We start from the raw sequence: 16,550 nt of genomic DNA, 5'->3' as shown, positions 1-16,550 counted from the left end.
GGCGTATCCACTCCTGAACATTCTGGATGACGGCGTCGTCCACAAACCGCATGCCTTGCAAGTCTGATTTGAGCCTTCCGAACAGGCAGAAATCACTTGGTGCCAAATCAGGACTACACGGCGGATGCGTCAGAAGGTTCCATTTCAATTTCCGGAGGGTTTCCATTGTTGTTTTGGCTGTATGGGGGCGCAGTGTCTTGAAGGAAGGCTACCCGCTTTCCACCTCCCTTCCGCTTGGATCGGATCTTTTCCTTCACGTCTGTTGCCAGGAGGTCTGAGTAATAAGCTGCATTGACTGTTCTGGCATCTATCAGAAAGTCTACATGGATAACCCCCTGCCAGTCCCAGAAGAACGTTGCCATCACTTTTCCTGCTGAACAGCTCCTCCGCGCTCTCTTGGGTTTGGGAGAACTGGTATGCCGCCACTCGAATGATGATTGCTGGGACTCGGGAATGAAGTAGTGCACCCACGTTTCATTGGTGGTCACTATAGACTTCAAAAATACATCACCTTCCTCTTCAAACTGCTGTAGGAGGTGGCTGGCAACTTGCATGCACACAATTTTGTTCACGTCCGTTAAAGTGCGTGGTACCCACCGTGCATTCACCTTGAGATAGTGCAGGAGGTATTTCATGATGTCTTCTACACTGCCAACACTGATGGACAGTATTGCTCCAAGTTCCTTGATAGTGATGCACCTATTCTCACGAATAAGTGTGTCTGCACGATCAATGTTTGGCTTGGTGAAGGATGTTTGTGGCCGACGATCATGCGGTTCAATCTCCACACGCTCTCTGCCCTCTCTGAAGCACTTACACCATTCAAACACACGGGTCAGTGAGAGACACTCTTCCCCATACTGTTGTTGGAGTCTGTGGTTAATTTCAGCGGACGGGACGTTTTCTCCAACGAGGAATTTGATCACAGTGCTTTGTTTCACGCTCCGCGGTACCTTCTGTTCACTCATCACTCTAGCTACTTCCAGACAGGACTGAACAGGTTCTAACCCTAGTAGGAGGGAGGGTGGAGGTTGTGGCTTCACTCTCTCAAGGTCGCACAGCTGCTGCGCAGTGTGGCTTGTTTACAAAAAAATCAGTCCTGGTCATATTTGAACCACCTAGTATATTGGTAGGTGGTAGGTAGGTACATGCATCCCATGGATCTCATACAGCAGGGTGTGGAACAAGCCTGAGTGCTCCACAGTATATTATATTCAGAAACAAAATAGGATTACAAAGCATTAATCATGTACAAATCAATGCAACAGAATAAGTCATGTATACAATTGGAAAGTAATTTTACAGTGTGTTCATGGATAGCTGGGTCCATTATAAACTTAGGTATGACAGTCAGACACATAGTTGCAGTCACCCATTTCTTATCAATATATGTTTATTTACAGAGAAGGTGCAAGTCAAAAGAAATTTTTTCAGTGCCATTTTGAAATGTTTAAAGTTGGTAGATAAATATTTGATTCTTAGTGAGAGGTTGTATAATGTAGTAGACTTATTTGCAAGACAGATCACTGATGTCATGGGCATGTTCCCTAGAAGAAATAGCAACATGTGACTACTTGGGGCCGAGCAGCTGTAAGGAGGGCACAGTGTGACATGACAGCTGTAGGACAGAATGATGGAGCCAGAAAAGACCGCCATTGCTAGGCAACGGAGACTGAACCCAAGAATGACTGTACTGGTGAAGGCAGGCAGCAGTTTAACCGGTCAGCCGAATTAGAGCAGTTGTGAGTTTTCAGCCAGTTACCATCGAGCAAAACATGAGTGCGGAGGAATACCCATTCTTGGAGCCGTTACCTAACAACACTGGTGAAGACATCATCCTTAATATTTGGAGTGGCGATTTTTAGAGTGTGTAGGTTGGTGTAACTGTTTCAGTTACCTGTAATTGCACGTGTTCTATAATTCCAGTGCGGTCATCAGTGGATGACTTCTCTACTCAAGACACCTACTTAGAACAAATTTACTCCATATTACCGACAGTCAATTGTAAATATGCTATTAATTAAATAAAAAAATCCAATTATCAAGCCAAATCTAGGGACCAGCCACGAACACGTGACAATGTTATAACCATCAGCCCTGACACAATAAGATTGCGTTACTTAAAGACAGCAGTAAGAACATCGGATAATAAAGTGCGGATTATTAAAATTCGAAACTTCAAACTTCCCTCCTAAGCATATGATGTATAAAAGTGACTGCGTCATACCTCTCCTCGTGCTCTAACTCGCTCCAAGCTAACTAATCACTACCGATCACGGATCACTAAGTAGGAACGGTAGGAACATACATTTTTGATGCGAGTTTTACAGTTTTACTATCAAGGCGGTAGCTTCGGACAAGCAGGTTAACCAACTAAGTAAAAATGTTTCGATAAATTACGAAAGTAACGTGGCAACCTGACAACGTGACTTAATGAAAGTCGAACGAATTATACATAATACATAGTATTATTTGTATAGAGGAGAATGTTAGTCACAGATTACTAAACAGACTAGTTAATCGTTTACAGCCCAGTGGTACTAACACCACATGCTTAAACATACAGGGAATAAAGTAATAAAACAGCATTGTGCGTAGTGTGCTGTAGATTGTTTACGCTCTAAAGCGAGATTGTTTCAGTAAGCAGTATTAACCGATTCGTCTTTGTTACAGAGGGGTAATATGTATCCTGTGAGATGCGATCTGAATTTTTAGGTATTTGTAAGAAATTCAGTCTTCAAAGGGCTAATTATCAGAATGTAAGTAGGAATAGTTTTCAACGTTTGACATTCTAACCTTGTGATATATATCACTGAATGGTCTTACTACAGAAGTGGAACCACCAGTTGTTTACTTGTTTATCAACTGTCGAAGTTGACTTCCTCGTAATTTTCCGAATTGAATGAATTTATAAATATGCCTCATCAAATTTTGATGAAACCGGAAGTAGCCGCCATATTTGTCACCACCTAAATGATTTGCCAGAAGGAAAGGGGTTTGTCAATGATAGTGTATAGTTGTGGCTGTTAGGTATTTATAAATTTTGTGTTTCGTTTGCAAGTTGAATGGATTACTCCTACACCATTTAATTGGCAGGTAATTGCTACTGATTTGTGGTAATAATTTTTCGTACTTTGGCAAGCTCATCGCATTGAGACCAATTTCGTAGTTACATATACGAAATTGTAATGGGCCGAAAAAGGTATTGTCTGTTATAGAAGTAGTATAGACACGAACATTGTAAGTATATTCAGAGACCAGAACTGCTTTGAAAATATTCACGTAAGTGATGTATGCCATGCGTATTAATCAGTGCTCATAGATACGTACAAAATTGAAGGTTGACAGGAATTTTGACACAGATTGTGTGTAAGAGTTGTCAGTGCAGACCAATACATAGTACTTGATTCTAATATATTATTCGTTGCAGTTCTTGAATGGTCCAGTTTTCAGTTTAATGTTCAACTACCGTTATGCCAAAGGGATGTCATAGTTTATAGTATCCGGTTTTCAGTTGCTTGTTATACTACCAAAAATAATTTATTTGGAATTTGTTATGTTATATCTGACAAACTTGACCTGTCAGGGAGTGCATGGTTAGTGTGACTAGATTCTGTGTCCTATCTAACACTTTTTTTGGGGGAGGGACATGTAAACAGTTTCTGATGGCACATGCTTCATGCATGAGGTTCTAGCTCTGTGATGTCATATGATGCCTTGTACATGATGTAAGATGTGCACATCATGGGAGTTTTAGATTTTACCTTACTGCTTTTGTGTTAAGACTGAAGTAGAGCTAGCTGTCAAAATATTGTACATACTTGATTTGGTTCATCCTGGTCTATCACACTAGCAACAGCATCAAATATTAGCAACTCTGTCCAGTGTGATTCATCAAACAGTGGAACCACAACGTGGTAGATACTCATCTTCCTTTAAAGAGAGGCAGTATAAAGGACACGAACCAAATTGGTTCCAGATTTTAACAAAGTTTTTAAACCACACTTGTAAATAAACCAGTTAAATCAATTTATAAATATTTTAATGTAAATAATATCGAAACCAGTACCGTGATAAATGATTTCATATTTTTGAGCTAATGAATGAACCACTTACTTGACCTTGCGTGGGTTTATTGTGGTTTCAACTCGAAGATCAAACTGTCACCACTCTCAAAGAGTGCAGGTGTACTGCAGTTAGATAAATCTAACATTCTGGCACAGCAGAGCGTTAGTTGCTATTAGATGTATCTAACATTCCTATGTTAAAGGTTAAGATACCACTGGCCACAGCTGTCATATTCTTCGAACCTCAATAAAGCTAATCCTTGTAACCACTGTGATTTGCTTACACTTGAAAGTAAATTAAACATAATGTGCTTGGTATAAAACTGATTTCATTTCCCTTCTTTATCCATGTATATTGCAGGATACCAGCACTGTAATGGTTATGTATCCGTGTCTGAATTTTCATTCTTACAACAGCTGTTTCTGAGAACTGGTAGAAAGCTGATAGAAATGGGACATGGTCATTGTTGTAGAGTTACAAAGCTAAATTAGTAATAATTTCTCTCTGTGTACTTTCATGGAATTCTTATATTGTACATTGTTATTTGCATTTTTATTTTATGTATAATATTTTAGTAGGTGAGGGGGGCATACTTCATGCAGTGGGTAATTACCCATGTAATGTATTTGAAGGGAATGCATTATAGAATTTCTGCAAGGCGCTCCTACCTGGTGGTGGCGAAGTGAATGTATGAAATATAAATTAGCTCATGAAATTGCCATAGCTGGTGGCGGGAACCATGATTTGGATCCTGCTTCAAAACAAGCAGGTAAATAGTGGTTGCAGGTATTCATGAAGCAAAATCAAGTAATACATCTGAGGAAACATGAACCCATGAACTTTTTAACAGTATCTACTGCATTCATTGAGGTGAAAGTAAATTGTTTTGACCAATCTTGAATCAGCACCTAAAAAACAACTTGTGTGAGAATTAAGTATGCAGTTTTGGCAAGAGAGGCATAAGTACTATCCAAAAATCTGACATCATGGGTCTAAAGTAACAGTAGTCTGGCTGGAGCAGTTGTTTCCTTCGAGCATGGCAAGAGTGACTATTGTTTGTGCCTAAAGTGTGTGATAATTTTATACCAACAGTGTTCATTTCTCTGGAAATGTATATGTCTTTTCACCTTCAAAACAATGGACCTATTGGACTGAAGTATGCATGTTTCAGAAGTGGCTGGTTCAGTGCTAAATTATTTTTTCAGTGGCTTCATCATTTCACAAGTTATGTGAAACAAAGTTAAAATGAGTCCATGCTTCTTGTGCTTGATAATCGTACAAGCCACATATCCCTTAGAATTTTCAGCTGTTGTTACAATAATGTAGTAGTTATGCTCTCTGTTACTACTTATTCATCTCAGCTGTAGCCTATTTAAAAGTTCACTTAACAAGTAACTTAACGTCTTCATTCCCTTTAGATAAATAACCCACTGTGGCTTGACTGAAATATTCAGTAAGGCATACCTCAGAGTAGCAGCTACAGAGAGAGGGTGGTGTGGGTTCTGAGCTGAAGGAGATTGTAACTTAGATTCTGGAAAGTTTACTTTTCATGAGAGTGAACCAGCTATAGAATTCAGATGGATACTGAAGCTGAATGTGGCAAGGGAATCTCGACCTGAGACAACAGAGCAGACACAACATGGGATGCCGAGAGAATTGTAACCCCAGATGCAGAGAGAATTTTGGTCTGTGACATAGAAACAGTTTCTTCATGGAAATAAAGTTCAGTCCAGAACATTAAAGAATTTCAATATTGGATATTGAAGGAATCTTTTTGGGTCACCTGAAGAATTTCGGCCTAGGACATTTAAAGAATCTCCCCCTTGTTAAAAGAATTTTCACCTGGGACTTTGAAAGAAATTCACGTTGGGACATTACAAATATCTCAACCTGGCACTGTTATAAAGAAGGATATGTCTTCAGGATATGTTGACCCTGAAGATAATGATGGTTAGTCCAGTCCCTGATCCCTTTCTTGGCAACTCCAATTGAAATGCCGCAAGCTGGTTCAGGTCTTATGAACGGTTGTTCAGATCCTGTTCTTGCCAGCTGATCTGTGGTTTCATTCCCACTTCCAGTCCTACCTGGTTCCTTTGGCCCTTTCTAATGACATACTTGAGCAGTTGAGTGATGACAATGAAGGAACATCCTTGTTTCAGACTGTTCTCACGTTCCTATAGTTACACTGAAACATTTTAATTAGCCAAATTAGTTATATGAGAATACCAGTTTCAGTGATGATAATGTACAGTACTTCTCTATTAACTGGATGGTTAGGCCTTGTTATTAATGTAGTATCACATATAACTCATTGTGTGTGTAATTATAGGTATGGAATCTCTTCCCTTCTGTGACTTTAAGAGAGATAAGCATGTAACTTAAATTTCTCCAACAGCAAACCCATTGCCAATTCATGAAAATTGTGTCAACTCACCTTTCAAGTCTTAGAACTGCTTGTAAATGGCCAAATTTTGCACAAACAAGAAAGGCAAGAGAGAGAATGAGATGCACTCCTCTGATCTTAGTAATCAGGTATATTATTTGTATATTGATATAATGTAAGACTTTTTTTTTACAGGTGTAATATATAGAACATCCAACGGAGTGGTACGCTTAATTGGTTGGAGACGACTTAACTGTAAGTGTGGCAAGTTTTTGTGGTGGGCTTCCTTCTTTTCGACATGTTTGAGTAGGTATGATAGAGCTGTTATCTTTACCACACAATACTCCTTGGAAACAAGATACCTTATCTCAGGCTGCTCTCTGATAAAACGTTTTTGGGTCTTATAATGGCCTCTTGTGAGACACTAGTCTCTGTTTTTGGTAAGGAGTTTAGTTTGTGTCCATTTTTGTGGTTATACCCTTGTCATTATGGCTAAAGAATTTATTACTTGTCTTCTTGTAGACTAGCTCTGAATATCCAGGAAAAGTATTCTGCAGTGTAGTTGATGGAGCAGGAAGTATCAGGAAGTATTATGGATAGCTAGTTTGGCTTGTGGGCCGTGCCATAGCTCAAGTGATTAGTCACTGGCTTCCCGCTGCGGCGGCCCGGGTTCGATCCTGGGTCTGGTCAAGTGGGATTTGTGGTGGACAAAGTGGCACTGGGGCAGGTTTTCTCCAAGTACTTCAGTTTCCTCTGCTAGTCATTCCACCAATTGCTCCACAATCACCCTCACCTATCATCTGGGGCTGGTACAATAGGCAAGAAGAGGCCGTAGTACAAGGGACTTAGTCCCACCCCACTAGCAATAAGAAAATAGTTTGGCTTGTTTGTAATACTTGGAAATCATATGTTCTCATGGAGTACACGGAGTTTGATGAGGTGACAAGTTAAAATAAAATTCAAAGAATATGCACAGATCTGTATATGAATATATGACTATGGATCTATATTATGTTACATTTCTGCTTGGTCTTGATGTGAGAAGTCTGTAGAGTTGTTCTAATATGTTCTTTAGTGGAATGAAAATGCTTGGGAAAGTTAGATGATCAATGTTAGGAAGCTGAAAATATTTGTTACTCATTGACTTTGGGTAATGAATTATGTTGAAGGTAAAGTAAATATTAATGGGAATTTGATGTTTGAATGCTGTGGTTGTGAATCATTTTTGTCAGTAAACCTCGTAGGCTAAAGTAGTTCTATAAAACAGTCAATGTAGGAAGTTGAAAATAAAGGGAAAAAGAATAACTTATTGTGGATTATTTCATTGAGATTCTTACTTAGGGATAAACTGCTGGTTAGTGTTTGGTGTAATTGTTTTGGTCTTTTAATTTGTATAGTAATACTGATGCTGCTGCAACAGCATATCAAGAAGGATTCTTCCTCATGGTGTGAATTACTTGATTTTCTTTTGTGATTGAGCTCACTCCTGATCTCTGTTTATGGATTGAAATGTATGCATTATGTAATATATTTATCCAGTATCACAGATTAACCCTGTATGTATATAAAATCATGAATGAAAATTCCATGCATGTAATACTTGTTAACAGTCACTGAAATAAAACATGGTGACTGAGCATCATGTATGTTTCATTTTTGCCGTAGATGCGGAGGCAGAAGGAAGATATGCAAGTCAACGTGGCGGGCTTAAGAAGAAATATTAAGAACCTTGCGCACAATTACTCGGATGCGCAGGTAAAAGTTCGTGAAGCAACTAGTAATGACCCATGGGGCCCAAGCAGCACCCTCATGTCAGAGATTGCTGACCTGACATACAATGTGGTAGCCTTCACTGAGATCATGCAGATGGTATGGAAGCGACTCAATGACCATGGACGTAATTGGCGGCATGTTTACAAAGCCCTTGTTCTTCTAGAATACCTCATTAAAACAGGTACAGAAAAGGTGAGTGGCAAGTGTTGATTTTAACCTCTATTTTCTTTTCTTTTTTTTTTGCCTTTCCATAAAAATGAATTGATTGATCTGGCAGTCTAGGTTCTGCTGCACTTTGCAAAATCCAATCTGACATGGCTTTTGTTGAGGTGTATTTAATATACATAGCATTTAAATAGTTGGTTCTTATAGAATGCCTCTTTAAAACTGATGTAAAAAAGATTAAAAACAAATTTCAGTTTAACTCCATGATTTGATCTTTCTAACCCATCTCTCTCAGCAAACTGATTGAGCTGACAAGGCATTTTTTGCTAAACCACAATAACACATGCTTGCTTAAGGTGGTGATCTTTTAGTGCTTCTGCAGGAGAGCCTCATAGGAAAACATATATGAATTATATGAATGAGGTTCTTCAGTGCACTGTATCAGTTACACAGTCTGTTGAATTACGAAGTATAATATTGTTACGGTGATTGGGATGGATGTGGAAGGTTGATGTTTCTAAGATGCAGTAAATATTAACTTCTGCACCTTGTCAAGACATCAGGATACCAGGTGAAAGAGAAAGAGAGACAAGTATGTTTCATAGTCAGGAACCATGAACTACAATCATAGCCTTGATACCTATGAATTAAAGCTATAATTCCCCATGGAGAGATACTACAGCAAAGGTGATGATGTTGGGAATTGTAGACAGTAAGTGTGAGAAAGAAGGAACTCATAATATGCATGTTCCCAAAATTTATGTTTCACATGTTTGCTTGTAACAACTATATGAAATAAATACATAAAATCACATTTTATTTGCATGCATGTTTCACTTTTGGGGATCATCTGAGATTCAAAGTCGTTTTCCTTCTAGGTGAATAAATGTTTACACACTGTCATCATTTGATTTGCATGCATGTTTCACTTTTGGGGATCATCTGAGATTCAAAGTCGTTTTCCTTCTAGGTGAATAAATGTTTACAACTGTCATAATTTCATTTGCTTGCATGTTTCACTTTTGGGGATCATCTGAGATTCAAAGTCGTTTTCCTTCTAGGTGAATAAATGTTTACACACCGTCATCATTTGCTCATATATCATTTTGTCTTCCTTGAGTCAAGGCAGCCTTAATCGTAAATGCAGCCCCAGGCTGTAAGAAGCTCTTCAAGTTGGTTGGTTGGTTTGTTGGTTAACATGTTCATAGACGCATAAGATTTTAACGATTGGTCTTATTTCAGGTTGCTCAGCAATGTAAGGAAAATATCTTTGCAATCCAGACTTTAAAGGATTTTCAGTATTTCGAAGAGAGTAAGGACCAAGGGTTGAATGTACGTGAGAAAGCAAAACAGCTTGTGTCACTGTTGAAGGATGATGAACGTTTACGCAATGAAAGAGCACGTGCACTGAAAGCTAAGGAGCGCTTTGCTCAAGCAGCTTCAGGGTTCGGAAGTGAGGGAATGGTATGTGAAGTTTCACTAGTGTTGTCCTTGTTATAGAGACATTGTGTTTACAAGGTCATTGCACTGCTTACTCTCAAAAACCTTCTCAAGGGTCCTTCATTTTATATCGTTTTACAACATCCATTTGCATATATTCAGGTCATTGTTAAAATGTTAAATATTAAAGTTATTTTTTGAGTTTTCATAGATGCAGTATGTGTTTTTTCATTGAATGTTTGTTTCTTACCTATTGTGTTGTGTCATCTAGTCTTTTCAGTGTTAAATTCTCTCTCCTGGCATGGAATTCTTTCTGCATATGATCTTATCATCTTGTTTTTTCGTTGTTGAATTTTGTGTTTCGATATTGGACTACTACTTTGCTATGACCTTGTATTGGTTGGTTAGCATGCTGTTACTAGAGAACATGTGGAACAGTCCACAACAGCTTTTTAATAATTACGTTATATTTTTGACCTCATTACCAACATAGGTGAATATAACCCACTATTTGCCATTGTTTTGGTTGAGTTCATCTTTCAGTTTTTGTGAGGTCCATGTTTTTTTTTTATGTTTTGAGGACTGTTATCCTTTTTCCAGTGTATTGATTGCTGTGTAATATCTGCTTAATTGTGCTCCTTTTTTTTTCTGCAGGCAACTAAATATGTACTGAGTGTCTACGTAGGGTATTTTATGCTAGCTCTTTATGTTCTGAATGGCAAGATATGGTATAAGTAGCTGTAGGCTTTCTCAAAAAATCAGACACAGACTTACTGTTCATAATGGTTATGTCCAGGAAATTAATGTAGTTTTCTTTCTGTATTCTTAATTCTAATTTTGAGTGAATGTGGTTAAATTCTTTTAGCATATTTTCAGTGTTTGTTTCCTGAGAGCTTTATACTGTCAGACTGTCATCAAATTTGTACTACCCCTTTATTTTGTATGAAGTATTTTTAATATTCTTACATGACAGCTGAAAGCAGAATAGTGGACCCAGAAAAGAAATTTGTTGCTAGGCAGCGGCTGGTAAACACATTTCTACTGCAACCAATAAACATACTTTCATGTCAACAATACTTGGGCCATTGCTAGGCAACAGCTGCTTAACACATCACTCAGCAATGAAGGAATTTTTGGAAGCCATGTTTTCTATGCATTCTATGCCAAGGTTATATAAAGAGGACACCAGCCAAGTAGACAGCCAGTCCAGTGAAAGTGTTATAATTATTTTTAGTCATGGGATGTAAGCATCCAAGAAATCCAGCTGTCAGACCAAACCCCATAACTAGTCACTAACACATGACAATATGTTTTTATGTTTCGTATACTGTAGGTAAATTTTGGCTAACGAAACTGAAGTTTGGGCTCCCATAGCCAAGCCTTTTTGTTTGCAGTATTAATTGTTGAATTGGAACCAGTTTTTTGTTCTGGCACTGTGAACTAGTTTACCAAGTTCGTGAGTGTGTTTTATAAGTTGGGCTGATTCTGATTCTCGTTGTAAAATGTTTGTTGTGCTGTTTTTCATTATGTTTGTGTACAAGTACACATTTTAGTGTGTTTGTTGACATTGAAATTCTGTAATTCATCCTTTAGTTGTGGAGAATTCTTGACATTGACTGCATTAGGTAGATGAAACGTATTTTTTATTTCATGAACTCTTAAGCTTTTCAAGTTTGTATAAGGCAAAACTACAGCAATGTATAGTAGGGTCAATTCATTATTAGATTTGTGTAATTAATGGTTTAGCACTGGGAGCTCTGGATTTAGGTTTATTACTCCCCCCCCCCAATAGTATTGCATGTTTTGATGCTTCAGCTAACTAGGTGTTGCATTTCTTCAGTCCTAGCATTTTCACCCATGTTAAATACAGCTGACAGCCCTGTAGTACCGTGAGATTTAAAATTTGTTGTTCCAGAATGATAAACTTTTGTCCTCCAGTTAAACATAGCCACCAATCCCATACTGTAGGAGATTTTAGTCCCTTGCTTCCAGGTTACCAAGTCTGGTTGGGATGGTTCTTTGTAGGCAACTATCTCATTGAAAGGCTTTCATTAACAGAACTGGGCTTGAAGCATTGATTCACTAATGTGTACTGTATCGCCTCCAAATGACGCTGTGGTTTGTTGTTTTCCTGTTGGTAGCTAACACTGACATCTGTGTTTTGTTGTTTCTGTGCAGGACACTGTCTCTCCATCGAGCCCAAGTTTTCCTGCTGGTGTGAGTGTTTTATTTTGGTTTCTCTCTTTGTTGAGTAGATATCATATGTATTAATGTAAATAAAATACTTGTGTCTGAGAATAAACTTTTGTAACTGGTGTTGGGTATATAATAAATATAGATAGGGACCAGATGCTTATGTTTTTATGAAATTTACAACTCATTTGGTTGTAAGTACACTGAAGGAAACTGTAAATATGTACCTGTGGTTTATACTAAGACCCAAATATGGTTTAAATATTTAAGAAGGATATATCTTTGGACCAGTGGAAGCAAATGGAATATAGAGGAAGAGGTATAACCATGAGCTATACAAACTATTTAATGAACCAGACATTATTGGATTTATAAAGGTGAAAAGTCTTGAATGGGCTGGACACAATATGTGCCAGAGAGAATAGAACCATCAAGAAAATACTTAACACTAAACCAGAAGGAAATAGGAAAGTGGGAAGACCAAGACTAAGATGGGAAGAATGTGTGTGGCAGGACATAAGAATTTTGGGCGTAAAGAACTGGAGGAATGTAGCATCGAATGGAGAAGAATGGCAAGCAATCCTGAGGAAGGCCAGGGCTCACAAAGGGCTGTCGTGCCAGTGGTGATGATCTAGGAAGGATAGAAAAATTACATATCTCAGGAATAATTCTTTTTTAATATAAGCCTAATGGGAAGAAAGAAAGAAGTGTCAGTAGTCATAAGTAGACTATTTTTATTGTTTTTATACTTAGATTTTAAAATTTTAAAATTTGACAAGCTTTTAATGCCTTTCATAGGACAGGCCAAAGAACCTTATCCATGAAGATATGTGATTCTGTTTAGTCTGGTAGAATGTTAGCAGCATTTCAAAGGACCCTGCAGCCATCATCGTTTAGGCTGAAGATGAATGATTCGGGTTCTAAATCACTGCTAACAATCTGCAAGGGTACATGGCATCATATCCTAAAAGATAGTAATCTTTATATTCACCACCATGAGAACATACTTTCACAGTTTGTACCTTAATTACCAAGAAACATGCATTTGGAGGAGAAAATTTAACAGCCAGTCTTAGTAATACATCAAACTTATATCTCCTTTTATCTCCCCTATTAATTATATCTCGGTCATTGGGCAAGCTGCGTAATGAATGATTATTGATTATTCCAGCAGTGACTTTAAGAAAGATTCTGGTGGTAGCTGCTGGAAGAGACAAATGTGATGTAATTAACAAAGCAAGGGCAACGTTATTTTTAAAATAATTGAAGGTCTTTGTTGGAAGGCTAATGCAAATTATTATAAAGTAGAAGTTCTCAGCCTTTCCTGATTCACAGTCCAATAAAATAACAGTGGGTTTTCTAAGGGTCAGTTTCCAATTTCATATAGTCTACGGTACAAATAGTACAGTAGTCTACAAATTAATTTATTGCTAGCATGATTCTCTGCAACATAAAGTGAATGCTTTTATAAACAAAAACTCCGTGTCTTGTAGTCTGCAAGTGAACTATACCGATCGAGTGACTCTTGCTTGTTGGCTAAGTTAGTGCCAACTTTAGCGGATAGAGGGTCTGTTGCTTTAAAATTGAAGAGAGATAACTCTGTACGGTCAGTTTCCCATGTGAGACTTGTGTCAGAAGGCATATAAAATAATTTAATTTCACAGACATGTTTATCTTTCAACAGCTGAGGATCTGTAATGTGACTCCACATCCTTCTTTTGACATACAGATATACCAGAAGTGCATGTCCTCTTCCTCAGCCAGTTACACTATGAAACACCACAAAAGGGGTAATGTTAAGCACAAACTGTATAGCTGTTAAAAAGGTAAAGTTCTCGTAATGCTTAATTAATTAAGCACCACACTGTGAAGGTGGAGACTGGATGTATAGCTCCACCATTCTTGACCTTGGCACTGGATGGAAGTGAGTGGTCTGCTTTAGACTGTGACTGCATTAAGCCCAGGGAAAAGCTTGTGGTATCAGTTGGATAGGTGGCTGGGAGGGCCTCTACCTCCTGCCAGGAATCAAACCCCAGCCATTCAGCTCATAGTTCATAGCTCTACTGACAGAGCTGTCCCACCTTTCTGTATAGTTATTAAAGGGGAGTGTGAAATTAAAGAAATTAATAAAATATTAATATTTCCAGTGGAGTTAAGAAATAACACCTGGAAAAACTGGATTTTGATGGGCCTAAAGCATTGTCTCTGTGAGTTGCTGTGTTTCCCTGCTTTGTCCAGGACATGGTAAATGTAGATTGTACAGATTTGGTCTTACTCCATGCAGCTCACTTGATACTTAGCACACTGGTACATTTCTACTTGTGAAAAGGATGGTAAGTAGTATCTGATGATTTGCATGGATTAGGCTTGGGACCACTGATAGAGAAATAATAATATGAATTATGTATTCACTTCATTGGGAGATAACACATTTCTGGCTAGAGATATTGGGTGTTCAGACTGTATCCATCGTCCTGGTTTTAAGACAACTAAGAAAAACATGAGGTTTCAGAAACTGGATCTGTTTCCATCCTCAGGTGAGGGAAAACACCTATTCTGTTGGGTCCACTAGAAAGAGCTAGCCTCAATCACTGTTGGGTCTAATGAACCCAACAGAATTTCCATTTCATTTTTATGAAGCACCATAAACGTGTTCTTGGGATATAATGCTGTGTAGTCTTATGAAAGGCAACCAACGTTTCAGAGATACACAATGCCTATGTCTTCAAGGTTGAATAAGCTAAGCAAGAAACCAACATTAAGCGGCACCCAGCAGAGCTTTGATCCTTAAGATGGTGAGATGTTCTCTGAAACATCAGTTGATGTTCACTAGACTGTGCAGTGTTAGATGATTATCCCAGAAGAAAAATCCTCTCTGTAGCCACAGGTGGTTAGAACATTAGATCCAACATAATCATCTGGTCCTTAATGCTAAATTTAAAATTAAATACTTTACACAGTTGACTGAAACTTATAAGATTAACAGCTTTCACGGCAGCTAAAAGTAAGGAAATGTTGTGTAGTTTCGCTTTATACTTCTAATCTTAACATTTTATAATTTTTTTTCAGTTCCAAGGTAGCTGGTCATCATGTGAAGTAGAGCCAACATCCAGAGGTAAATATTATATTTATGGAAGCAATAATTATGTGTTGATATATTTAATTAACATTTGCCTCTCACTTGTGAGGAACTTTTGTTCCATGTTGTAATTAGGGTTTAATATATATATATGTAGTAAGTGAATTGTGAACACAAATAGTCTGAGAAATACAAGAATGGAAACTTGTACTTCATGGAGAATTACACATGACTGCCATAGGCATTCTTTGCTGCATTTATGATCTTAGAATTAATATTCAGAGGTATTGCTCCTTTCATTAAATTGTGTGTCTTTTAATGCTTCACATGTAGATTGAAGATGGTTGAAAAAAAGAAATTGGGAATATTTACTCCTACAAGAGATATGTGTACAGAAGGATGGAATATGAAATAAAGAGCTTCATACTTTTACTTTTTGAAATGTGTTATTAGGATGAGACAGACAAGATATGTAGCATGCAGAGGACCTGAGAAGTATGTACAAAATACAGACCATTGATGAAACTTACAAGTAGATAGAAATATAATATTAAAGTAGGTGTTAAAGAAATGTGTTGTGGCCTGGATAGGATGTAGTGGCATTGTTAGGCTTGTGATTGAACCTTCAGGTTCCATGAAAAGCAGAAGTGTTGTGAGGACATGAGTGACTGTGGGCTTCCCAAAGGCTGTTCCACAAAGGTAGTGCCTTGAAACTGAAATTTGAAACCTTCATTAAGTACACACTTCTTTACTATACTTTCCAAGTACAATCTTAACTGAGGGGGGAACTACATTTTGGAGCTGTTATTTCTTACTGATGGTTTTACATATATACCCTTTGTGCAAATATCAGCTTTTCTCTTGCATGCAGAGTGAGTTGTAATTACATATCTTAAATATAAATCTTAGGTTCCACACTTTGCAGGCAGAGACATTCACATAAATCTCTAGCGCTAACAACTTTGTTAACAAGATCTGGCAACATTGCATGTCATAACTGCAAGGTACTTCATTAGAGATAAAACAATCACTCTGTCTACAGACTTGCACAAGGTTACTGCTGTTGATGTTCTGGTGATGTGGCATTCACTGTGGCACGCATATTATGTATCAAAGAAGGGCACGAAATATGCAGTACTCATTCAGCAAATTGGCAGATATGATGTAGCTGTACAGAGATGAAGAACGTAACGGTACAGCTCTTAACCCGTTGCCGTGGTTCGTCGTGTATGTTTCGTCAGGGATTTAAATCGTCTGGGGGGGTTCGACGTGTATGTTTCGTTCAGCTGCACACCTATGTTATAACGCCCATAATAATTGATGGTTTTGCTGTAGATTGTTAGATTTTTCGCTGGCCTGTTGTCAGTAGAACAGAGTATAAATAAGACACGACTTTATCTGCGCCAATTCATCGTTACATATGCCTGTCTTGCAGCAAAGTTCCTGTGG

The 16,550-nt window shown here is 38.0% G+C and overlaps 2 protein-coding genes across 6 annotated transcripts in view; one reads left to right on the top strand and one right to left on the bottom strand.

Moving 5' to 3' along the window:
- Positions 1-6,616, bottom strand: part of LOC111868767 (7,8-dihydro-8-oxoguanine triphosphatase) — a 12,512-nt gene extending 5,896 nt beyond the window's left edge. The window contains exons 1-3 of one of the 2 annotated variants that reach the window (XM_033753160.1): positions 6,503-6,616; positions 6,153-6,253; positions 3,822-3,933 (exon numbers count right to left, since the gene is read on the bottom strand). In XM_033753160.1, the coding sequence (XP_033609051.1) occupies positions 3,822-3,933; positions 6,153-6,181 (141 nt within the window). In that variant the 5' untranslated portion in view covers positions 6,182-6,253; positions 6,503-6,616. Of the gene's footprint in view, positions 1-3,821; positions 3,934-5,910; positions 6,016-6,152; positions 6,254-6,502 lie in introns of those variants that run through there. The other variant, XM_023859720.2, reaches the window with a different exon arrangement.
- The window catches only part of LOC111868760 (epsin-2), a gene marked incomplete at its 5' end in the record, with an annotated part of 30,916 nt that continues 17,147 nt past the window's right edge, over positions 2,782-16,550 (top strand). For 2 of the 4 annotated variants that reach the window (XM_023859709.2, XM_023859704.2), the window contains 6 exon segments: positions 2,782-3,096; positions 6,647-6,706; positions 8,117-8,416; positions 9,632-9,853; positions 12,008-12,046; positions 15,092-15,137. In XM_023859709.2, the coding sequence (XP_023715477.1) occupies positions 8,117-8,416; positions 9,632-9,853; positions 12,008-12,046; positions 15,092-15,137 (607 nt within the window). 4 annotated transcript variants of the gene reach the window in all.

This window comes from Cryptotermes secundus, unplaced genomic scaffold (assembly GCF_002891405.2).
Source record: "Cryptotermes secundus unplaced genomic scaffold, Csec_1.0 scaffold174, whole genome shotgun sequence".
NCBI classification, from domain to species: Eukaryota; Metazoa; Arthropoda; class Insecta; order Blattodea; family Kalotermitidae; genus Cryptotermes; species Cryptotermes secundus.
This window is presented reverse-complemented; position numbering and strand designations above follow the sequence as displayed.